Source organism: Daphnia pulex, chromosome 12 (genome assembly GCF_021134715.1).
Source record: "Daphnia pulex isolate KAP4 chromosome 12, ASM2113471v1".
Lineage (NCBI taxonomy): Eukaryota > Metazoa > Arthropoda > Branchiopoda > Diplostraca > Daphniidae > Daphnia > Daphnia pulex.
Window position 1 is genome coordinate 279667 of NC_060028.1, and position 24142 is coordinate 303808.

At 39.7% G+C, this 24142-nt stretch overlaps 4 protein-coding genes and 4 long non-coding RNA genes across 12 annotated transcripts; 5 read left to right on the forward strand and 3 right to left on the reverse strand.

The window, feature by feature from the left end:
• The first annotated feature begins 91 nt into the window (after positions 1-91).
• LOC124208862 lies at positions 92-1186 on the forward strand. The gene is made up of 3 exons (XR_006880666.1): positions 92-240; positions 412-599; positions 682-1186. It is a non-coding gene; the product is annotated as an uncharacterized LOC124208862 (long non-coding RNA).
• Positions 1187-4148: 2962 nt separating this feature from the next.
• On the forward strand, positions 4149-4572 carry LOC124208994 (zinc metalloproteinase nas-8-like). The gene is made up of 2 exons (XM_046606865.1): positions 4149-4294; positions 4368-4572. The coding sequence occupies exons 1-2, from the start codon at positions 4149-4151 to the stop codon at positions 4570-4572; spliced, it is 351 nt and encodes a 116-aa protein (XP_046462821.1).
• Positions 4573-6385: 1813 nt separating this feature from the next.
• Positions 6386-6992, reverse strand: LOC124208822 (endocuticle structural glycoprotein SgAbd-3-like). The gene is made up of 3 exons (XM_046606706.1): positions 6896-6992; positions 6711-6826; positions 6386-6647 (listed from the first exon to the last, which is right to left on the reverse strand). Exons 1-3 carry the CDS (start codon positions 6902-6904, stop codon positions 6392-6394), a joined length of 381 nt encoding a protein of 126 aa, XP_046462662.1. The 5' UTR covers positions 6905-6992; the 3' UTR covers positions 6386-6391.
• A 70-nt stretch (positions 6993-7062) lies between these two features.
• On the forward strand, positions 7063-8459 carry LOC124208823. Of its 2 annotated transcripts, none has more exons than XR_006880614.1 (5): positions 7063-7499; positions 7595-7649; positions 7711-7874; positions 7967-8105; positions 8195-8459. It is a non-coding gene; the product is annotated as an uncharacterized LOC124208823 (long non-coding RNA). The 2 variants fall into 2 exon arrangements; XR_006880615.1 differs by having other exon boundaries at positions 7967-8095.
• A 1562-nt stretch (positions 8460-10021) lies between these two features.
• LOC124208825 lies at positions 10022-10837 on the reverse strand. The gene is made up of 5 exons (XR_006880616.1): positions 10743-10837; positions 10550-10677; positions 10342-10469; positions 10143-10264; positions 10022-10073 (listed from the first exon to the last, which is right to left on the reverse strand). It is a non-coding gene; the product is annotated as an uncharacterized LOC124208825 (long non-coding RNA).
• A 50-nt stretch (positions 10838-10887) lies between these two features.
• Positions 10888-12005, forward strand: LOC124209119. Its single transcript, XR_006880784.1, has 4 exons — positions 10888-11018; positions 11087-11189; positions 11274-11427; positions 11487-12005. It is a non-coding gene; the product is annotated as an uncharacterized LOC124209119 (long non-coding RNA).
• Positions 12006-14642: 2637 nt separating this feature from the next.
• LOC124209111 (THO complex subunit 2-like) lies at positions 14643-20755 on the reverse strand. 3 transcript variants are annotated; one of them, XM_046606981.1, is made up of 16 exons: positions 20464-20755; positions 20109-20248; positions 19284-19361; positions 17808-19223; positions 17474-17737; positions 17097-17396; positions 16586-17032; positions 16087-16512; positions 15866-16015; positions 15700-15799; positions 15520-15637; positions 15301-15460; positions 15136-15237; positions 14983-15046; positions 14853-14921; positions 14643-14788 (listed from the first exon to the last, which is right to left on the reverse strand). In XM_046606981.1, exons 3-15 carry the CDS (start codon positions 19353-19355, stop codon positions 14884-14886), a joined length of 3657 nt encoding a protein of 1218 aa, XP_046462937.1. In that variant the 5' UTR covers positions 19356-19361; positions 20109-20248; positions 20464-20755; the 3' UTR covers positions 14643-14788; positions 14853-14883. The 3 variants fall into 3 exon arrangements, with proteins under 3 accessions (XP_046462937.1, XP_046462935.1, XP_046462936.1); XM_046606979.1 differs by having other exon boundaries at positions 15118-15237; XM_046606980.1 differs by having other exon boundaries at positions 15118-15237; positions 20109-20230; positions 20464-20671.
• A 1467-nt stretch (positions 20756-22222) lies between these two features.
• On the forward strand, positions 22223-23971 carry LOC124209116 (endocuticle structural glycoprotein SgAbd-3-like). Of its 2 annotated transcripts, XM_046606993.1 has the most exons (4): positions 22223-22282; positions 22352-22467; positions 22533-22878; positions 22953-23971. In XM_046606993.1, exons 1-3 carry the CDS (start codon positions 22274-22276, stop codon positions 22786-22788), a joined length of 381 nt encoding a protein of 126 aa, XP_046462949.1. In that variant the 5' UTR covers positions 22223-22273; the 3' UTR covers positions 22789-22878; positions 22953-23971. The 2 variants fall into 2 exon arrangements, with proteins under 2 accessions (XP_046462949.1, XP_046462948.1); XM_046606992.1 differs by lacking the exons at positions 22223-22282; positions 22953-23971 and having other exon boundaries at positions 22325-22467; positions 22533-22794.
• The last annotated feature ends 171 nt before the right edge of the window (positions 23972-24142 follow it).

The window sequence follows — 24142 nt, forward strand, 5'->3', positions numbered from 1 at the left end:
TGCTGAATAAAATAAAAACCAAATGGGTCTTTTGCAATGGGGCCAAGCGCAGGGATTGAACGGAGTTGTCTTCGAGGCACTTTGCCGTTTGTCAATGATGACACCAACGCAAAAAAGCGTAACAGCCGCTTTGATTTCACTCCTACAGAACCCATGAATGATTGTAAGGTTGCCTAACGCACATTGCCAAGCCCCATCTTCATTCGTTCTTCTTCCACCCCTACAGATCAGTACCAACAGGTATATAGTAACCCTACATTTTCTTTTCATGACGTTGAAAGGAGACGAAAAGATTGACCAACACATTTTCATTGCACTTTCACGCACCCAGCGCAGCTCGCGGTCATACGTGTCAGTCGATCATGTCTTCAAAATATTGCTTAACTTTATCTTGACATAAATTTGTTTCAGAATTCCATCATGGTCCTTTGTTTCCCACCTGACGAAATCATTGCCACCGAGGGTGATCTCGTTGCATTTGAGCGTCGCATTTTCCTCATTTTCCGTTGGATCAATATATTTACCTATTTTCACTTTGCCGTCTGCACTGTCAGTTCTGTGGCCGATCGTCAAGCCGTTGTCCATCAAAATGGAGAAAGGTAAAACCGAACAAAAGTGGAATAGTTTTCTTTTTCAGATGACCTTTCACCGTCTTTTATTGCCGTCTTGTCATTCTCACAGAATTACCGTAGGCGTCGATTCTCCGTGGATTGATATCTGGCGTCAGTGTCTCTCAACTCGAATCGTGGAGAAGACCATCAGAAATCTGTGTGACAAACACGGCGGTCGAGTCAACAACCTGGATGAGGCTGCTAGAGCAAAAGGACTGCGGCCATTCAGACCTGACGTGATTGTTGAAAGGGCCCGGGGAGTTCTCAGGGCAAATCGTGTCATTGATTACCATTTGTTGGAAAAAAATTGTGAACATTTTGCTACCAAATGTCGATATGGGAAAGGCTTTAGTCTCCAAGTTAGTGATTGTTGTCCGGCACCTTTCACATTTGTTTTTAGGTTGTGCTCATCGATTCGCAATTTCTGTTGCTCACTAAGACGTTCATAAGAGGTTTATGTAATGAATAGGCTCATTGATGTAGTCAAGCAGGATTAAAACCAAACCTGATTAAATTGAACAAGTGTAGTAATCTTTAATGTAATTCATTGTTAGGACCCAAAGATGCAAATTACAAACGTTAAGAATTCTTGTTTCGATGGGTGTTGCATTGTCGGATCGGCGGTTCTTGTTCCCCTTGAGAACCCCCACCCCTTACCCCCAGCATTATCTATTATATTCCCCTGATTCTGAGTCTCCATTTGGTTAAAACAGAGCTTTGGAAAGGGCTTCAAACACCATCTGTGTTGCGGTCGTGTTGGGTAGGGTTTGAACGTGTGAAACATTTTCATTCAAATTTGGGGACTTGACAACAAACTGGGTTTTTCTTCCGCTTGAGACGCTGCTGTTCGATCCATCAGACTGGTTCTACTGATAGTCTGGTAGTAACAAGAGTGTCAAGTTACGTGTCATGTCTGGAAGTCGGCTTTTAATTCTCAGCCAACAAGGCAAGGCAGGAAAAGGGAAAGTATGTTTTGTCTGTTGAAAACCAGATTAAGAACCAGTCCAATAAAAGATATGCATATCCTCAATAGCATTCCCCCTCGTATGGTGGCCCAAAACCGCCACTTTTTCAATATAACATTTTTTTCAAAATATCAATATATAAAACAGAAATTCAATATAAAAAATGGTAAAAAGTATTATATAAAAACCAAAAAGAGTATAATTTTAAAAAACTAAAAGGTAAAAGCTAATATAAAAACCCCCCAAAAGTTCAATATAAAAACGGCAGCTACCTAGCGATCAAAATAATAACTTCATGCCACATCTCCACCCCCTTTATAGCCAGTTTGAATGCAGCAGTAGTACAAACGGGGATTCTTGCGCGCGACGCGCTAAATTTTGAGCATTTTATTTAATCATTAATTAAAAAACGCGCAAGCGCTTAAATAACTTGAGCGCTTATCGCTGGTTCTTCAAGCTGTCTTAGCGCTATCGCCCGTCCGCTGTTTTCAGTGGCTCATTGTGCGAACAACAAATAAAACACAGATCTAGCGCCAAATAAACGTGCATGGCGCTAGTGATGTGCGATATTCTGGATGGAATCCAGCTGAATTATTGAAGTTAGACTGTGGACCGATGACCCTCTTTGCTGGCAGTGCTGGCAGCAACCATTCGGATTAAAGTGGAGACGATGTTGGTGGCTCTGACGTTGAGTTGTTGATTGGCTCCGGGAATAAAACCGAATAAAACATTTGGAGAACCACAAATCAATGGAATCCAGGAGTAAGGACGTCAGGCGAAACGTAAGAATCTAAAAATTTCAAACAGAAGATTTAATAAATCAATACGTAACAGAAATCTTTTTGATCCCAAACAGAACTTACCTTGTTGGAGTTGACGAGAAACATAGACGATGTTAGCGATTTGTTTCACGAGTTGAAGTCGTGGCTCGTGAAGCTCCAACTTGATGGGAACGTCGACGGCGATTCTGAAACCACCACTGATGAAAATAAGAAGAGGAATTAATTTCAGGTAATTAGTTTAAAAGGTTATAACAAATAGCCTTACCATAATTGATTTCTCAGAGACGCCAATCAACTGGGCGATGCGGCGACGACCTTCTCGATTGGGAAACGAATCCCTGGCGAACTCTGCGACCAGTAGCTCCAACTGGACCTCGTCGTAAAAGTGGCGCTGACGACCTGATCGGTAAGAAGATTTTGCAGCGGAATCAACTGGATAATAATCTGAAAGTAAAAATTCACGTTTAAAACCTGTCTTTAAAAGTATGAAGAATAGGAAATGTAAAATAACCATAACTAGCCACAGTTAACAGTCTACGGAAACATTAGGCACTTAAACTAGACGTAGGTCAAAATCAAATCAAGATCAAGAACAACAGAAATTAGACCTGTGTGGAAGTAGCGAGATGCGGAGTGAACAAAATGCCAAAGCGGAATGCGGAAACTCGACCATTTATGAAGAAAAGCATTTTTTTCGATAGTGTGACCCTCCCTATTGCAACAGAAAAAAAACTGTGAAGATCAAATAATATAAAATAACTTGTTTTGCTTCTTTATCAAGGTGAATTTTGGCAGAATCAATTATCGCTTGAATCTCTGACCCTTTGGATTTTTATATTTCTATTTAGACGTTATTATATTTCATTATCCGTTATATAATTACCACCGCATTTTGTTACAACAGCTGTTGTTTTTGGAGTATTGTAGGTGTACCTGGATGTAGATACGTCAGTACAACTAGCTGGGCAATGGAATCAATTTGAATCGAGATCAGTAATATATCCAACACACGCGCACCTGCTGGAAATGTGTCATCAGGTTTCGACTATTAATGGGCAAATATATTTTGATTCCCTCCGTTTTGGAGAACCTGTTGAAGCACACTGGACCCGCCGGCCGACCGGATAAAAAGAGTACCGCACGGTGGTGCAGAGACAGGATCGATTCAACGAGAGCTTAATAGGATCGACTCGGCACGGACAACCTCCAGTCCTCTCTCTCCGCCATCCAGCAATCCAGTCCATCAGGTAATATTATTCGCCTAAAGTTTTGACTTGATTTGTCACCGTCGTCTCTTTTTATCGGCTTTCATTTGATTTTGACGGGAGAAGTTATTGATGACTAGAATGATGTCGAAGAAATCGGGTGCCAGGGTTATGGGCTTATGGCCTTGGTTTGATCGTGTTGCTGGACGATCCAAGTCATCACGGGGATTCCAGTCCTGAACTGGATCGAGATTGCGGATTTCTCTTGCCCGAGGCAGATTTGCTTGCGTTCCAACATTTGGCAAAGCAGGTGAATTATCATTTTCGACTTCTTTCTGCTTTTAATATTTAATTGTTTCATTTCATTTTAATTTTTGACAGCACCCGACGACTTCCCCACGTCCGAGGGAGATGATGACATCGTCAGTCTACCGAATCCACCCAATAAGAATCTACTATACTAAAAAGTGGCCCAATGCAAGTCAAATTCCATACGTCATCGACTCGGCATTTTGGTAAGGCCTCGCCTCTTATTTCTCCATCCATGTTTTGTTTTGTGAATCTCAATTGCTGGTTAATGACGTGATGCTCGTATTGATTGAATCAGATGCCAAGGGCCGATGCGCCATCGGTTACGCCATGACGCAGTACCACCAGATTTCCTGCATCCGCTTCGTCCCGCGTACGGTCCAGTCGGACTACATCAAAATCAACAGACTCGATACCACAGCGTACGTACGCTTCGCCTGAATCATTTATTAGTTGTTGACCGATTCATTAATTGTGGTTTGACACTTTCAACAGTTTCAGTTGCTCCTCATCGGTATTTGGTTACCGTAAAGGTTTAGGAGCACACCATATCACTTTGTCGCCCAGCTGTTACAAGTCTCAAGCGGGCACCGTCATACACGAATTGATGTATCGTATCGGGTTCGCCCACGAACACAATCGACCCGATCGTGATAAATACGTCAACATTCTTTGGGATAAAATTATTGATAAAGGTTAGTCCGATTCATTGACTTTCGTTTAAGTGTCTAATAAGTGAAGGGGGAATAACTGGGTGGCCATATTCTTTCGTTTCTTTTCAATCAGAGCGGAGGCAGTACGAAATTGCGGAAGGATCCAGCCTCATCTATTGATACGACTATGGTCAGTTTGAAATTGAGATTCTTTTTTTCCTTAGTGAACTTTTGTTTCATATCTTTGTGTTTTTTTATGCCGCAGGTTCCGTGATGCATTATCCACTGAGTCCGGTAATGACGACGAAATTAAACACAAATGAGGCTGTCACTGGACAGCGAGAAGGTTTAAGTAAGGTAGGTTTAAATGAACGCAATTGCCAAATTTGCAACTCGACTTTTGACGTGCAAGAATTCCAAGATCACGTTGATCTATAGAAACAAATCATCTCGTTTTTTTCTATTCTGCTCAACAGAATGATGTCATCAAACTCGTACTTCTTTACTGCCTAAGGGGGTGAAAACGCTAACTTTTGAACGTACCAAGTGTTGCAGTTCATGAGTTCAACCATTCCTCGCTGCAACGATTCCCCGTTACTCTTCAACAAGATGTAATTCTGGCGTTTAATTTTTTTTCTGACTAAGTGCCATCCACAATCAACAAACTGCGTAGAAGAAATTCTGTTTAACATCTTCTCACTGAAATTAGGTAGCTATTATGCACCCAGGCACCAATTAATGTTAACAATTTCTTGTCTCTAAAGTATGAACCCTCTACATCATCTTTGCATGAATTAAAATGTTTTAATTACTCGAATCAAATGTCAATTGAATTGGTTTAATCTTATGCTCAATTTAAAAACAGTATCAATAGTAAATTCGGTTGTTGATTTGTCTTTCTACAGTGATGGGTGGTCGCCGCTAATACTGCCACAGGATGAGATGGATGACTTACCTTTTTCCGTCCTGTACAACGACAGGGTTACTGGATGCAAAATGGAAAACAAAAAGGACCGTTCAGCTTTTCCCACCCTCCAAGTGGTAGTGAAAACTCTCCATTGACGCCAACAGTGCAGCCACAAGTAAATTTCTCTCTTTGTTATAGAAACGTTTTAATAATTTGATTTTTTTTAAATTAGCCATTTCTTTTTTAAATAAGACGCGTTGATAGATGTTTAATCATTTTACCTAAACCCATTTTTATCTCTTATTAGAATTCGATGATGCTCGACGCTTTCTTTTCTCTCAAAATATCCCCTGTTACAAGGAGCCGTTTTATAGCTTGTCGACGAACCCAAACAGATCGCATTAGCCAATATCGTCAATCGCAACTTACGACGCAGGTATTAGGCGACGTGAAATCCGTGCTGGACGCGTAGCGTTCTAGAAAAATGAGCAAGTCAATTTCTCAGCATTAGTCTATTCGCTTTTTGATTTCACGTCTTGATTGCGTCGAATCAAATGAGCTTTTTCGTAACGTGGTACGATACGCTATGTTTCATTCGAATCAAAAATGTATCGTTTTGGTTAGCCCGAATTCGTTCTCTAGAATTTCTGTAATAATATAGACCTGACCAGTCATTGTGTGGAACACAGAAGTGGAGATGGACGGAGTTGAAGGGGGGCGAAGACGGCCCGGTCGGACAAAGTCAAGAGATTGAAATTTTTGAAGCCTTTGAAAGCCTTTGAATTTCCAGGAACACGATTGTATAAAATAACTTGAAATTTTAAAAGGAGAAATAACATTTTTATTTCTCTTTTGTTATTAAGAAAGTTCGTCGTTGACTCTAGCCCACCTCGTTTCAAAGTTCTTGGAGTATGTGAGCGTTATGTACATCCGGTTGAAATTTAATAATATGCAATTATTTACAGGACTCCGGCCGCCTTCAGATCTGCGAGCATCTTGACGACGTGCTCGGGCATGGGTGGAGGAGTGGGGAGGTGGTCGCCGGTGGCCTGGAATCCGTTTTCATCGGCCACCCAATTGACGGTGAGGACGACGCCGTCGGGAGTCGTGAACGAGTAGGAGCCCTTGGACACGGTCCCGATATCCTCCGGTTTGGGACCAACTTGTTTCTGGCTGCCACTTTCAGACACTTTGGTCTCATCGGCAGACTCGAAACTGATTTTGACACATTTTTTTCATTAGGATCAAATGATGAGAGGATTACTAATATTAACTTACTCGAATGAATAGCTGCCGTCTGCGTTCACTTGGCTGTTGGACGACACAATTTCGATGGGCTTCTTATCTCCTTGAGGTGCGGCGAGGGCCACGGCCAAGAAAGCGACAGCGACGATCTGGCAGTGCATCAAGTCAAAATAAAAGGTTAACTTGATATTTAATCAAATAAGAGTTGACTAACTTACCAATTTCATTTTTAGCTGGTTTCGGTTGTTTAGCTGCTCTTCTGAAGACAGACGAAGGAATTGTGTGAAGAAGATTGCGATGTTGGCCAACTTTTATACCTGGCAGTTGCGGCTGAGTGAAAGTGATAGGCCAAGACCTTCCACAGGTAACATTCCCTTCTTCTTTGGGGATGGGCATTTTGTAAATATGAAAATGAGCGAAAGGGATGATGCAACAGACAGCATTTGCTGGAATATTTTTAAAATCAAAACGCGAATTTTTCAAGACCGGAAAATAAAATATTAAATGAATTAACTTTTGAATTAAAAAACTAAATGAACGCGCACTCACCTTAGGAAAGCAGTATTTATTTTGAAAAATGCCCGTTTTGATTTAAAAAAGTACTATTCAGTAAATTGGCAACACCACAAAAAGCCAAAACAAAATGGCTACCAGTATCTATGTCGTGCCGTGAGCCCGTGAAGTCGTCACGGATTCTCTTACATGAAAATCTTGATTTACAAACTTGTTTTAAAGAATGCAGTTTAATAAAAGCCACCAGCAACCAAATTCAGACAAAGATTTCAAGACGCCTTACCTAAAGAAAGTGTGGCGTTTCTTCTGGTTAGTGAGTTCACTCCACTTTTCTTTTTTTATTTTGCAGACAAATGATGTAACATTTCAAGTGTGAGTAACCTTTGTCTTTTTTTTTCATTTAGGGTTTTTTCAATAAGGATGGAGTCGGTATAATTGGCTAATTAAGGACTAATTAGGGTAATTTGGTTTAATTGAGACAGTTCATAGTGATTTTATACCAGTTCTTTTTCTTTTTAAGGAATGGTGATTTTGAGGTAATGCTGTTCTTTTTTTGACACAGCACAGAATTGACAAACTTCAACAAGTTTTGACATCTTCGAGGCAGAGGCCCTGATGCCCACCCTATTGGCATTCCCACATCTCTGACATTGTTTGAAAACTATGTAGGCTGATTGTTTCACGGTAATTACCATTGGCTCCTACATAAAGTGTTTATGTTTACTTCATTGACAACTTTTTTTTTGCCTGCCCCTGTACCTAAACTGACTTTGCAGAGATTTAGATAGATGTGATTTGTGGTGTTAAATCTTTGCCTGAGCCTGAAGATACTACACAGTCTTGCATGCTGATTGTATTTGATGCTGTGCAAGCCCTAATGGTTAAAGGAAGGCAACCTCATTGATGTATGTATTGGTAGGTTGTTGATTTTGGTTCTATCGATGTGCAAAGTAACTGTCCAATCCTTTTTTGTTGAAATTTTTCTTCTCTTTCTTTTGTTGCAGGTTTGGCAACTGCTTAATCTGAAAGGGGCTCTTGTATTTCTTCAAGTCAGAGAATTTATTGTAAGCCAGTAAGTTGAATGTTCATCTTGAAATGGTTGAAGAGATCGAATGGAGTCTACTCTTAAACAACAAGGGGATTCAACATCATTGAGTTACAGATTGAAGTTTTACAGTAGTAACTCGAGTTGAACAACAGTAATATATAATTTGTGCTATGATATATATTCTGTATGAGTGAGAAATGAAATATACAAATTATAAGTGATATGAGAATTGTGTATATTGTCCCACCTCCACCCACAATTCCTCCACAGTTTAGTGAAAACAACATACATGCATACATACACTGATACACATATACAAACATACATACACTTAAGTTAACCCGTTGGCTGCCACGCCATACAACCCGTAGGTTGTTCTCTACTCACTAAGAGCCATGTCTGAAGGATCCATGACCAAGGGGGGAAGGGACTTGCCATTGCTGACAAGTCCGGGCTGACACGGTGATAGGAGAACATGGAATGCATGCCTCAAGAATGGATCACCGTATCGACAAGGGGGAACAAAGGCGTGGCAGCCAACGGGTTAACTAACAAACAAACACATATTACCAACAACAAATGATGATCCGCGATGACATTTTGGAGATACCGGCGATGTTTTGGTGTCCGTCTTCTCAACGTCAGTATTTCCTGGATGAAGACAAAATAATTCTTATTAAGTTACATGACACATAAAGGTACATTTATCTGGTTTTTTTGCTCAAAACTTAAAAAGCGCAATTTTAATTGCTTAAAATTTAACTAGCAATACTGAGAACGGTACACAGAACAAAGCTCACTTGCTAGTTTTTTGAAAATTTTCCGGAAGTAAACCGGAAGTAAGCGATAGCTCCTCAACTGTTGAGCTGTCGTCAAAATAAACCATATATTCGTGATCCCCATGAAATTTGGGGTCGATCTGATATGATTTAAACGAAATCCAATTTTTGGCCAAAATCGAGAATTTTCCTGAACTATAGTTCAGGAAAATTTTCGAAACCGGAAGTACGAAATTGTACAAAAAAATACATGAACTTTACCACAAATTTTACGAGGATCACGAATATGTGGTTCTTTTGTACGTAGAATGAATATTTACTAAACTACTGACTGAAATGAGTAAAACCGGAAGTAGAAAAAAAAAGCAAATATCGAAAATTTAACAAGTGAGCTTTGTTGGGGGAATAGTTATCGTCAGTTATCACTAAAAGATTACAACAAAAAACTACCGATAAATGTTTAAGGAGATGTGCAAAGTATCTGAAACTGACTGTTTTGACAGCTGTAAATTATCGAAAAGCCATCTAGCGGTAGAAAAGGAAACATTTAAAATAGACTCCGTTTGCTACTCAAGTCTCAAGTGAAGAAGAGCCCGATTTAGGAATTATTACATAGACTGAGTTTACATTAAGTAGATAATACTTAATTGAAAATTAAAGAAAATAAGTCAATTGTCGGGTACCTGGGCATAATCCAGTGGTGAATGACTACAGGTGTGTCATAGTGGACGGAAGAGATCACTGAAGTGGTCCAGTAACTCGTCAGTGAAGTAAGGATAAATTGTGTAGCAGCATAAGGACGGAAGCCAGATGAGCGTGTGTCTCGAAGATAAGGATAGAGTAGAACGTTGGTGGTGGAAGTCACTCTTCTCATAGATGGGGATCTTGCGAGCTCTGTAAAAAAAAATGTTTCACATTAATGAAAATATAAAAATGAATAAAACATATCAATCTTTACCTTTTCTAAGAAGCACACTGAAATGTTCGTGATGAAAAAACAGTAAAAATGGCATTCACAGCAACCAACAGCATTACTTCTCGTGTTGAGATAAATTTCTTATGGTAAAGAAAGTGTCATGAACATTTTTTGCAGCAGTATGGTGGCAGGTGATATGGATGCTTTACCAATATCATTTGAGTGATGAATATAGTAAGGCATAATTTGATTTTCATCCAGCAGATCTGGTATGTTTACAAACACATGGCAGGTATGTTATTCTTTCCACACTCTTCATGTCACTGAAACTCTAAGAAGCAATGGGAAAAAGAACTCTATGTTACTTACAAATTTACACGGATTTACCTATGAAAATTAAAACTCTACCTATCCCTCGGCTGAGTTGCCTTCTAAACAGAAGTAGAAACAGCCATAAAAAAAGACAAGCTGCTGCAGGTTAAACCACCAAAATTGCAAGATTCCAAAAGGATCCTGTGGTTCATGAGCAAGAGTGCCTATGTTATATGAAAATTTGAATTATGATGGTCTTAAATGCTTCACTGTTCTGGTATGGTAGCAGTAAAGATAAAATTACCTATCTTGGAACATTTGTATTCCACTATGTGTGGGCTTCAAACATGGGTTTTAGGCTTTTGATATCCTGAGGATCATGATGAACAGTGACTGAGCGCTAAACCAACTTGTTGGAATGACAGCATACATCTAGACTTGCAGAAATAAATTGGTATAATATACAAAATAAGGAAACTAGGGCAAACTAAACCTACATAAGATGCGAAGTTCAGCTTGATATTTGAAATCACAGAAAAATAAGTATAAAATAGCAACACTTAGTTTCGCCCATTTCTCCACATTTCACGGTGCAGAAACAACAATGGCGACAGTGACGCCATCTGGTAATGAGTTTTGAATCTTATGTTGGTTGCACTCGACAGTCAGACAGAGATATGACATTATAGGTTTCACGTCCAACAAGTCGTAACTTTCATAAGAAACAAATTAAAAAGTTAAACAACGCAGATCGGATAATGAGTCAACTGTTTGTAAGTAAAAGATAACACAACCTTTAGCTAATGATTCTGACAGCATCCTTGACTAAATGTTTTTATAGATAATGTCAGCTGAAGTTGTTGTATGACCTTGCCAACTGGGGCCAATAAAGCAGCCAATAATGCAAGCTATGTCTTCTGAAGCTAAATAATTTCTGTTGCAAGGTAATTATTTTTACCAACATGTTTTTAAATTACTGTGATCTTTAAGGTTTATAACTTTTCAATGGTTAACTTTTCGCTGTCAAGTTGTAAATCTTCAAGATATTGGTGCCTTCGCCAGATCCAATTCTTTACTGCAATCTATTTTGAGGACGCCAGCAAGAAAAAGCTGCTACTCAAGATTTTATGGTGACCACCACTGAGTTCTAATTTAAGACAATGTAAGATTGATAGATTTGAGGTATTGCTTTCTGTCACTACAATATGGTTTTAAAATTATTAATTATACTCTCCTTTCAGGTTAATCCCTCACCGCCGTTATAGTTGTTTGGAAACTGACGAGAGATTGCTGGAACTGAAGATTGATAATTTGTGTAGACTTAGATAAATTACAAGTGCATATCTGGGCTCCCTTCTTTTCTGTGGCCCCGTTTCCCTAACTAACCAATAACCAACGCCCGCCGGTGGTCACTCACCCGCTGTGATAACCAGGAGGATGAGGAGGGCTCTGGTCGAACGGGGACTTGGAAGGCGCATGATCCGAGGGAACTTTTTGAGGGTCACGAGTCTAACTAAGAAGCCTACTATGACTAATTGCTTCCTAGCAAAACTGGCCTTACACTCATCTCTCTTCTTCACTGGCCAGGTAATCTCCCTGGTCGCAGTCAATTAAGTCAGTGTTTCCCCCTGTCTTCTTTGACTGCAATTACAAGTCAGTAAAACATAGCAAATTACAATTTTGGTACACACAGTGATCACCGTGTTTGACACTTGGAACTGTTCACTTCAACTCCTGCATTAAAAATTATGCAATTCATGAATGATATATTATGTGGTGATAGATTGATAGTATGTTATATGGATATTGGGATTGGGTTTTTAGTATTTTAAAAAATCTCAGTGATGTAATTATATTATTATACATATTATTATCCATTATTTCACTGCAAAAATTTGATTTTTGATTTTTTATGTATAAGATATACATGGGTTTGGTCTGTAATTTATGCTAAATTTAAGATTAGTTTCTCAAATTGATTTAAAGCTTATCGAATAATTTCTTCACAATGTTCTACAATTTTCTACGTACTCAAATAATGCTTCATATGAGTTATTTGAAGTCAGTACGTGACAACCTTTTCCGATTCCAAGCAACACTTAGAAAATATTGCGAAAAAATTGCAAAATGACAGACCACATATTGAGAAAATAAACAAATATAGAAAACAATCAGCGACGTTTGTTTGTTTGTTCCAGTACTCCTTAAACCAGGTGACTTGCAGGAAACACCATCTTCACATTGGACTGCAACACCATAAGCAATTTTATGCATAGCTCAGGCATCAACCAACAGTTGAAAACCTATGAAAATGAGATATTAAGCAATAACAAGTTGTAGTAAATGCAAGAAGGACAGTGGTTATTCACAACTTACCCAGATAGCAAGACAAAATGTTCTGCATTAGCAGCAACATCAAACAACTTCAACTTAGCCTGGCTGAGTAACCTTATAAAAAAATTTAATACATTGTCAGGCATACAAATTTGTCAAAGAAAACCAGCAGGGGAAATTCAGTTACTGTTGGCAAGATTGAGTAAAACTAATGTGAAATTATAATTTGATTAAATCGAGATCAGTTAAGTGATTTAATATCAGAAACAACAAATGAAATAAGTTTTAGAGACTAAAAAAATAAAAAAAGTATCCAAACTTAAACTTACTGAAAAAAAATGTTATTAAAGAATTAAAGTTTGCGAGGATTTATGGTAGCAAGTGCCTTCAATTACTAGATAAATGTGACCATGTGCTGATGGCTGAACTTGATTTCTTGAAACAGTTTCGCCAATTAAACTCTTTTGTTCAAGAAATCCTTAAACCAGGTAACAGGCAGGAAACAGCATCAGCACATTGTTTGCAACACCATAGGCAAATGATGGCATATCCAAAAGAGGGAAAATCTATGAAAAAAATGAGAAAGACAAAGAACCTGTTGAAATGTGCTAGAAAGATAGCAGTTGTTGCCTACTTGTGCAGTTAGCTGGTAGCAAGGTGGCACGTCAAAATGTTCTGCATTGAACGGGAACAGCAAACAGCTTCAACTTAACCTGGCTGACAGTGACAAAACCTATGAAAGAAATTAAGAAAAATGAAAATCATTTCAACACAATTAGTCGTAGTGTACGGATATACGTAGACTGCATCTCACTAGTTTGCTCAAGTTCAACGTCACGTACAACTGTGGGCTGATCAGCTGATGGCGGCTTCATCACGCTCGACGTTCGTCCTACGACGCCTGGCGGCTCCTTTGTTTATCACCATCTGGTGGCAAGAGGTTTTTTAAGACCGACAAGCACCATGTAGACTCCACATCGTTGTCTTCAATTTTCTTTCTGCCACATGTGTGGCAGGCAGCTTTTATTTCTGCAATTAAAAAAACAAAAAAAAAAACAACATATTGATTCGGTCCCAACTTTTCTTTAGCAATTTGGAAATTTAAATGTACCCATACGTTAGGCGTTACTGCGTGAATTGAGCGAGCGTGAAATAATATCTGCATGGAGTGCGTGTCAATTCACGATAACATTGTCACAGATTTTTGGGTTGAAGAATAAGTTCCTTATTCAGTGGTTTCGCTCATTTGGTTTAAAGAGGATGCAGTTGATGGCAAAAGAGGAAAAAATAGCTCTAGGTCACTTTTGTTTTTGTTGACTGGGATGTTTAAATACATCCACCTCTGAAGCATTTCAATAAGTAGCACTTGCTGCCTGGGCATCTCATTATTGAACCTGCAAATCAGCAACCCGAAGAAGAATTAGGACAACACGTAATTAATTGCACGTTCTTTTTCGGTGGATAGACACGCCGTACTTGCCAGATTAAATGTCAGACCATTTTGACGAAATTTTAGAAAATTTAGGGGAGTGGGCAAGGTTGCCATGTTGGGTTAAACTCTAAGGTTGTAAAAAAGGGCTGTAAAGTAAAAAGACTAGAGACTTGAAAATTCGTAAATATTCCAATCCACTCACAAAATGGAAATCTCGTTCTCAACATTTCTAACGGGCTGAAGGTAATCCGCGAAGGTTCTAATCTCCCCTGAAAGAAAAAGGTTATAGTTTTGGTCCATCTTTCCATCGATTATGTACTAACTTTGTGTATATCATCGGCAGGATCGACGTCGTAGACTCCTACTTCCGATGCCATGACCACCACATTGTCCTTTGTAACGTAGTACCTCGATGGACGCAATCCGTTTCTGAAACAACATCAAAAGAGACCAGAAATGTCAATGGACGGATTGGCCGGTTTGAATCGCTACTCTATCGCGGAAAAATCGGGATTAATAAACATCTGGACGTCCAGGTCCGGGGATCGTATTCACGAAAAACATTTTCTTGTGCCAGTGTTTTTGTCCAGTTAGACAAACACTCGGACGACTTGACGAAGTGAAACGAAAATTTAGGTTAACCAAATTTTATTTTAATAATTGAAGGAATATAATCTAATGTTAATAATAAGGATAATAATAATCTAATAATCTAATAACGGGTGAAATGAGCGATCCGATGCTTCTCGTGAAAGAGGTGCGCTACGAGAGCGAGAGCTATACAAAAGAAAAAAGGTAATATTTAAGAGAAAGTTTTACACATTTTTTTAAATAATAATACTTTGTTATGTCCTCGTCTATCAGAGTTTCCATCAGAGGGACTTCCGTATCCATGCCTTGGGGGATCTTACTGTTAAATTAACTAAGAAATTGGTAACAGTTCACTGTAGTTTTTTCATAAGAAAAGTTACCTTCTTCTCGTACTACCTCCTTTCGACGTTTGGCATCCATCAAAACCTCATCTGGCACCCGATTCTTCAACAAACAAGCAAGAGCTTCAGAATTGAAAAGCAACAAATATGAAGAAATGCAAAAACTTTGTCTACCCTTTTACGCTCGTCTACCCTTTTACGCTCGTCTTTCCATTCACGACGTCCTTCTTGGAAATTACTTCGTTCCTTGCGGTCTTGTCCGTCACGCTCCATCCGTTCATCCTCACGATCAAGCTGATTACATAATTCAGTTACATTTAATAACAATGTAATTTTGGAGATATCGTGTTTTCCTACCTTGCCCGAATGAGGCCTATCTTCTCTATCTTCTTTCCGTTCTTTTATCCTCTTCTCTGTGGTACGGTCAGGAATTTCTTCTCGTTTTTCAATCGATTCTTTGTACTGCCAATCTTTCTCTCCTTTTATTCTCTCTTCCTTTACTTTATCCTTTGTCTCCCTGCCAAAATAATAAAACTGTTAAAAGTGCCGTGATTCTAAAGCTGGTTAGAAAATTACCTTATTTCTTTTTCTTTTTTAATCTCCTTGAGGCCAACAGCGACTGGAGTGCTCGACTGAGATTCGCTTGGAGTAGAGGTAGGAGTATCATGCAAATTTGTTAAAGCTTTTTCCACCCCTAAGAATATTTATATTTAACTAAGGTGAAGCAATATGCAGAAGAAATTTTTGGAATTGTACCATTTACTCCTTCATGCTTAACAACTCCATTCTCAGGATGAGCACCAGGATTTGCTGCCACAACAAGTGAATTGGTACTTTGAGGAGTTGTTTTAGTTACCTAAACAAATTAAAATAAATATCCGAGTTTTATCAATGAAACAATGAAGACAATGTTCTTTCTTACAGGTTTCCTCGTCACCAGATGGAAATCATGTTCTGGAATGGACGTTTTTTTGTTCTTTAATTGACCACTATATGAAATAGCCATCGCTGATAAATCCTGTTGCTTGTCTCGTTGCTGACTGCTTACTTTTTCGACTTTTCGATCAATCCACTGTTACAATGTAAAACAAATAAAATAAAAATTAATTAATTTGTTGCAACAAAGAAATAACAACTAATTACCCCGACAAGAGGCGTGATAACGGGGAAGAATGGCAAGATGCGTATTAGGACGATCAGTGCATTTCGAATCTTGACATAGTCTTTTGATTCAAGACATACAACTAGCGCTTTGGCAATCTTCTGGTGCCACTTGTAAACAATATGACGATAGTTTTCAAAGTCAACGTGATCGTTTTTTACCCCAGGCTGATCGTCGCGTTTAATTTTGGTAAAGAATCCAGGAAAATTGGCACACTCTTCGTCAAATATTTTCTTGCTTGAGTGCCAATGCATTACAGTTTCGAGCATGGCACACAAAAAGCGTCCATAACGATCTGCCTCGTTTTCCGTACAAGAAGGCACAGTGCCTTTCCATGTTATATCACAAAAGATCAGATCGTAGCACTTAAGCGTTAAAAAGTTTGGTGTTTTCAAATTGTGCAAAAGCTAAAAACAAACAACAACAAAAAAAAAGTTAGCCAGAGAAAATCTTCATGATGAGCTACTTACACGCACGTACCTGTACAAAGCGAGCGCAAAATAAGGCATCTGTCGCGGTGAAAACGCAGCGATGAATAAGGCAGTGTTGGAGAAACTGGGTGATCGTCTCCGTTTTTGATAATTTGAGAAACCAGCTGTCTTTTTCTTGTGTTAATCTCGCCATGATACGTTCATTGTGATCTTTCTGTTTCTTTTCTTCTGCCAGAAGATTTTTTATCAAAGCCTTACAGCGATCCAACTCTTTCTTCTGTTCACTGCCTGGCAGTTCACGATTTTCATCTGTCTGTTCAATGGCTACCTTCAGGCGTTGCACTTCCCGTTCGTACGCAGCATTTGGCACTGACAAATCGTAGACCGTCAGCGACCAAAAAGTGGCAAAAAATTGAGGAGATAGATCCTCCCAAACTTCAGCCGGGCACAAAGGACGAACTGATTCACAAATGGGAGTCATGACCAATCGTACAGCCTAATAAATTCAATTTTGGGAATCATTTCAAGTAAGACAAACTTATTAAATACAAGCGAATTACCTCTAAATACTTTTGAGTTTTCTGGGCCGGAAGTAAATTCTCAGAATTCTTTTCAGCACGCCACAATTCATCGTATTTGGAATTGATCGAATAAATTAACATTGGTCGTGCCAGATAAAATGCGACATCAGAATGGATGTGGATGTCGGAGAGCCATGATCCTAATTGTGACCATGGAGGTCGGAATACTCCGCTCAGGAGTGTGCGTCTGACGTAGTCGTCGTCACTCATATTCAAAGCCAAGAATTTTCCAAGCTGAACGAGCGTATCTTGACATTGGTCGTATAGTTTACCTTCCAACTACATGAAGAAAAATCAAATAGAAAAGATGTAATGCTATGTATTTTTATAATGTAAAATATTTGTAAAAGAAATACCTTTAGATGATTATTCTCTGTTTCTTGATTTTTAAGGCGTTTGTTCCATTTGTCGCGTTGCTGTGCGATAATATGACAGAGGGTTATGGCCAAATTGGATTCGAGCAATGTTTCCTTTAAACGCTGGGCAGCTTTCTTGTTAACCAGAACCGGTCCAAAATGAGCAACTTCAGCTCTTAGTAGCTTACCGCCTTGCATTGCTTCCATGTGTTCCTTTGTCGTTTGCTCGGACGCTTCGATGCCCCCCATTTTATGCACCATTTCCTGAATGTGCAATAGTTAAACATTAAGGTTTTTTTTTAAAGATATTATTATATTAAATCAATATAAGTACCTGAAGAATAATTAGATCTGAGCTCTTTTGCGCCTTAAGTTGATTGGCAACGTATTGGAGAAGTCCAGTCAAATCTATGTTGTATTTCTTGTAAATGGCTCCACAAAAGGCGGAAAGAGCCGTCAGCCACATAGAGATGGTAGTTCCATCATGGTTGGTGCGCTCCTTGTCTGGGTTCGAAAGTGCTTCCAAAACGCAATAACCAAGAACATCATACGATAGGTTTGTAAGGTACTCGAGTGAATCCACAAGAGGGCCAATCATGTTGCCGTCGATTTGAATTTGGGACAAAATGTAGTCAAAAAGAAAGCCAGGGCAGCTGTGACTAAGATTGTCAAGCAATCGACCCGTGGGCTTGACGTTATCCTTGCTCACACGCTTCATAATGTCCTCGATGCGTTTACCGCAGTCTACTTTGCGGCGGATGAGCAAAGAATGGCTCTGAAACGTGTCGTTCTTCCGAAGGTCATACAGACGATAACGGTGCTCAAAAGGTAATTTCTTCAAAACATTCCAGATTTCTTCTGCCACATGGCAATTCCATTCCATGAGGGCGAGTGATGGCCATATTACAACATCAAACAGTCTACAAACGTCAAAGTACAGCGAATCCGGGTCTTGCGGAAGTTCCTTTGAACTGTTCAAGCCACAATCATCTAACGCAGTATTGCACAAACGGATCAACTTGTGCAGGAGGACAGAATCGTTATACAAATGGGGTCCCAAAGAGAGTAGCATGGGGAAAGCAGTTTCTCTCAACTCCTTCATTTCCTTGGCTGTCTTGGGGAGGTTCCATACACCGACAGATAAAACTGGTTTGCCACAAAGTTTTGGAGATATGCAGCATCGAGTGCGATACACCGGTTCAATTACGTAGTCGACCAGTTTGCAGATACTGCTCCAGATGGGTCGATAAGATGTGACGAAAAAATCTGGATGACGTTTAAGAAGAGTAGATGCTTGTTCCCAAGCTCCCACTGAAAGAAGAGCTTCACACAGTCCAAATTTCTGATTATAAGGTGCCCTTTCTTCAATCAATTCTTCAATTTTGTCGTCTTCTTTTGTCATTCGACGAGCATACTCTTTTGCGTCTGCTAATTCTTTAGCGGCGGATTCGTCGATTTCGCTGTCTTTAGGCGTAAGCCAACGATAAATATCTTCTAGATGAATGTCTCCATGCTGCAATAAAAGAGCAGTGATGACGAAAAGAGAATTCGGTGTAGATGACGGGTCGAATCTTGAATCTTGAATCTTCGACGCTAAGACTTTACACAAAGTCAACCGATCTGACGTGTACGAGCGAATCAGTGGAAGAAAGACACCGTGAAGCTGCGGCCGACGTTCAAATGATTCTACAATCACATCTAACACCGGATTCGGATCCAAGTTGAAGCGACCAACTAAAGACTGTACAACCTGTGTAAGTGAGGGGAATATTTGAACATGGTCCGAGAATAATATTTATAAAATGTTTACCTCTGAAACGCAGAGTGGAGTGATGGTGTCATCAAATTCCACTAAAGAGTCTTCCTCGACAGACGATGTCATTTTTCTCTAAAATAATAAACACATTTTTAATTTAAAAAAATTAATTGAAAGTGTTCATATGTAAGAAATTAAAGAAAACGGGGAAAGACAAAAACCAAGAAGCCAAACTCAGCAGGGAAATCACAACAAAACTTAACAGTGAAGCATTCGTAGCCTTTATCGTAAATTACCCAATCTTTTCAATGCTTCAGTATCGACCGTAACTGAGAAATCTCGTACGCAAACCCAGCAAATCTGAAAATCTGCCTAAAATGCCAATATCAGGAGGAGCACAGCAAAGAAAAAGAACTGTTAACAAATTCAATGTCTTTCTAAAAACAATGTCAGCAACAACAACAACAATGTCAGAGGCGCGCGCCATACCGATGCAGACTAGGTCAGATTTGGGTTGCCATTTTAGGTGGAAAATGCGAATCGATCACACGACGATGGCTGAGGCTGAAATGGGCCCGGACGCCCTTAAAAGGGTATGTGGGCGAACCCCGAACTAGAAAATGTTGTCTGGGGGTGCCAAATGGCCGAGGAAATCTAGAAAAGAATGCACCGAGAATAACCCTGCGAGCGACGTCACCCATTGGTAACGGTCGGCCAGCAAAGAAAAAAACTTCACGACGAATACACGTGCAATATACACCGAAATGAAATGGAAAAAACTATTGCCATACATCTGACCCGAATAAACTTCGACCCGGGTCAAAGGGCTTTTTCTAGACTATTCCATACGACTTGAATGAAAATAAAAGATCAAATTACCTGCACGAGGGGAGAAAAATGGGCCTGTCCACGTGTGTGAACGTGTGTGTCGTACAAAGAGAAATGAAATGGCGAACGTCGGCTGCTCAAGTCACAAGACGCACCACAGAATCAACAATTCACTGGAACGAAGAGAAACCCTTCGTTAACAAATAAATAAAATCAAATAATCAATTAAAAAGTAAAGATTATGATTTAAAAAAGACATATTTGGGAAATGGTAGACGAGAGGGTTAAATGAGGGAGGAGGGTGGAAGCATGGCTCATGGCCGCTTAGACCGGCGTAGACAAAAGTTACACACATGAACGGGGTGGAATTACGAATAAATGAATCTCTTGTGAGCAGCACACTTACCGAATGTTACACACGTTCTTGGCACAAGACACTGACACACAAAAATGGATGGGGGTTTCTGGTGGCCACAAAGTTACATACACTTTTTCGGGTGGACGTTTGGTTTTTTGGACGCAGCGGATCTCCTAAACGTGTATGTTGGCGTCGACCAAAATCTAAACGAGCAACACTTGTGGCGTTTCATCGACCAAGTAGACGACGAAAAAACACCCCCGTGTGTGTGTGTGTCTTCTTTTGGGCCCGCTGCGCTTCTCCGCCCTCTAACTGGCGGGTTACGAACCAAAAAACCGTCTGGCCTCTTTTTTAGTATTTTCGAATCTTTTTTGGCAATTTCCCCCTCTGGGCATTCAAGTACGCCTCTCTCGACATTCGTCTGCTAGACCCAAAACATTTGCCGAAAATCTTTCGATTGTTGTCAAGGCCGAAAAATTTGTTATCACATTAAATATTACAATCACTCGCCAATTTATCTGCCGTAGACGATGACACAAAAGAGGTTTTCGTAACAGAAAAAAAAATAGACAAATGATAAGATAAATGGCGGCTCGATCAGCTGCCGGGAGAGAGAAAACAAAGGTCAACCATCGACAATATTGATGCAACCAGCCAATGTTTATGGCAAGTGTAGCCGATCAAAAGATTCGCCTTTTTTTGATTTTTCGTGCCAACCGAATATTCACCAACTTAACGTTGGATCAGTGGAGGCGAGGCTAACACACAAAAAGAGAAAAGAAAATGCAATTGCGACTCGATGATATTCCGCCCGTTTCTCACAACTACTTGCACGGGCACTACATCTTAACGTTGTTTGTTCTGTTGTCGCTGCAAGGTATTCAGCGACGAGACAATTCTCTTGTCAGACATTGTAAATCCGTTCAATAAAGATGGACGGAAACGGGTCGTTAACTTGGACAATCTCCCCTTTTCCTATTTTTCTCGGCGTTTTTTTTCCTCCGGATCCATTAGACACTCACACACACCGTCTGCCCGTTTTTATTTTATTTTCGTGCGTCGTTTGCTTCACTGCAACTAACGCAATGAACGGAGCAAACGACTCATCAAGAATCAACCGTCTGCATAGGGAAATGAACAACAAAAAAAAGTTGAAAGAGTTGCCGAATTATTCCGCCGTGGATCGCCGATCGCCCTCAATCAACCCGAACAAGTCGGAGATTAAATTTCAAAATAGAAACTTCTGGCAGTTTCATAGCGAGGGGGGGCCTATTAAAAGGTTGCGATCGCGCAATGCAATTCTCGACTAACCTTAACAATCTATCTGAAAAGAAAAGGCTATCAAAGATCACTTACTGTTTTATTTAGTCTCCACGCTCACCAGCCGAATTTCTCATAATCGACAAACGAGAGCTTGACGTCCGACGGCTTCCGTCGGATCTCACGAAATAAACAATACAGGCCATACGTCTCCTGATTTGCTATCCAACGCATATTTACCTAAATTTACGCTGGAAAAAAAGAGATGAGAATAACAATTTCAACACAATGTGAAGACAGCCTTGTCGTGTAACACGAGAAAACAACGAATCAATTCGATTATTAAATTGTCGTTTTAAAAAAGATGTAAATTCTAGTCACTACTGTCTGTTGCATCATCCCTTTCGCTCATTTGCATATTTACAAAATGTCCATCCCCAAAGAAGAAGAGAATGCTGTTACCTGTGGAAGGTCTTTGCTGATCACTTTCACTCAGCCGCAACTGCAGGGTATAAAAGTTGGCCAACATGGAAATCTTCTTCACACAATTCCTTCAACTGTCTTCAGAAGAGCAGCTGAACAACCTAATCCATCCAAAATGAAATTGGTAAGTTAGTTAACTCTTATTTGATTAAATATCAAGTTAACCTTTTATTTTGACTTGATGCACTGCCAGATCGTCGCTGTCGCATTCTTGGCCGTGGCCCTCGCCGCACCTCAAGGAGATAAGAAACCCATCGAAATTGTGTCATCCAACAGCCAAGTGAATGCAGATGGCAGCTACTCATTCGAGTAAGTCCACTTCTCCTGTTGTCAATCGTATTATTAAATTATTATCCTTTATTAATTTAAAACAGTTTCGAGTCTGCCGATGGCACCAAAGTGTCTGAAAGTGGCAGCCAGAAACAAGTTGGTCCCAAACCGGAGGATATCGGGACCGTGTCCAAGGGCTCCTACTCGTTCACGACTCCCGACGGCGTCGTCCTCACCGTCAATTGGGTGGCCGATGAAAACGGATTCCAGGCCACCGGCGACCACCTCCCCACTCCTCCACCCATGCCCGAACACGTCGTCAAGATGCTCGCAGACCTCAAAGCCGCCGGAGTCCTGTAAATCATTGCACATTATTTAATTTCAACCAGATGTACATAACGCTGCATAAGAGCATAGCCTAACCCAGGTGACCCCAGGAGAGATAGCAGGGTGAGTGGCAGTGACTCAAGTAGGCTATAATCAATATCTCCATAATTTGATCTTTGCTTTCGGTATCTGTTCAGGGGGACTTCTTCATTTTCTACACTCTATGGATTCTATGAAACAGTGGTGAAGGATTATCCTGAAAGGAAACAATGGTTTGATTACTTGTCAATAAATTTCGATGAGAAAAGCAATAGTACCTCAGATCAATCAAATTTAGATAGTCATAATTTAATATTCAGGTGGTAGTTACCAAATCTTCTAGAGCTCCAATCATTCTGTCAATTGTCTATAAAATGGGAGCACATAGAATTGAATCTTACAAAAAGAATGCAGACAGACCGGTTAAAATATGAATCATTATCATTGAAGTTAAACTATAATTACCTCTCTATAACTATCCGATCGAAGCTCATTGGTAAAATTGGTGTTTCATAAAAGACTTGAATTCCAGTCGCTGCTGTCTGTTGCATCATGTCCTTTTACTCATTTACTCATCTTGCAAGGTCCAGCATGGAATCGCAAGTAACTCCACCTAAAACAATATTGTCCAAACAGAAAGTGTACATCAGATTTCATCCACCTGAACACAACCATTTTTCAAATAGGCTACTGACTAATATCCAAAGCAACTCAAACATGTCTTTCAGAGAGGTTCTTTACCTTAGTGTATACAGTGTATACAGTGTTTGACTCAAATTTAATTAATGCTAATTACGTTAATAACGGTTGCAATCTTCTGACATGCTACTGATTACTCGGTAGCAGCCATTTTGTGAATTCTAGTTTGTCACTTTGTCTGCCAAGATTGAAATCACTACAGCGTATTGAATCTATTTTCCTTTACACTTTCAACTGAATTCACTTTTTTTTTAAAGCAAAAGAACCGCTTAGAACGAACTTATAAAACAAAGCAAAAGAAAATTTAACACAACACAAACAGCAGCATCAGCTATGCCAGCAGCCAGCAGAAAACAGATGAGTCACGGCGTCAGGCGGATTAGGACACGCCTCTTTAAGGCGGGAAAACCAAATTTTAATTAGTAAACAGCAACCCAATCGAAAAGATTTCGAAAAAACTTTGAAGATTGAAAGCAGTTGAAACTTGAAAGTGAGCAATATAATACAATAAAACGATGAACATGGCAGAATGGCAGTGATAAATTAATCCAGTTATCAGTTTGAAATGTTTTTTTATGTTTTTTTTCTCATGAATTTTTCTATTTGTTTTTGGAGTGCGGAATTGGTGGATTGCTTCTGGCAATGCAAT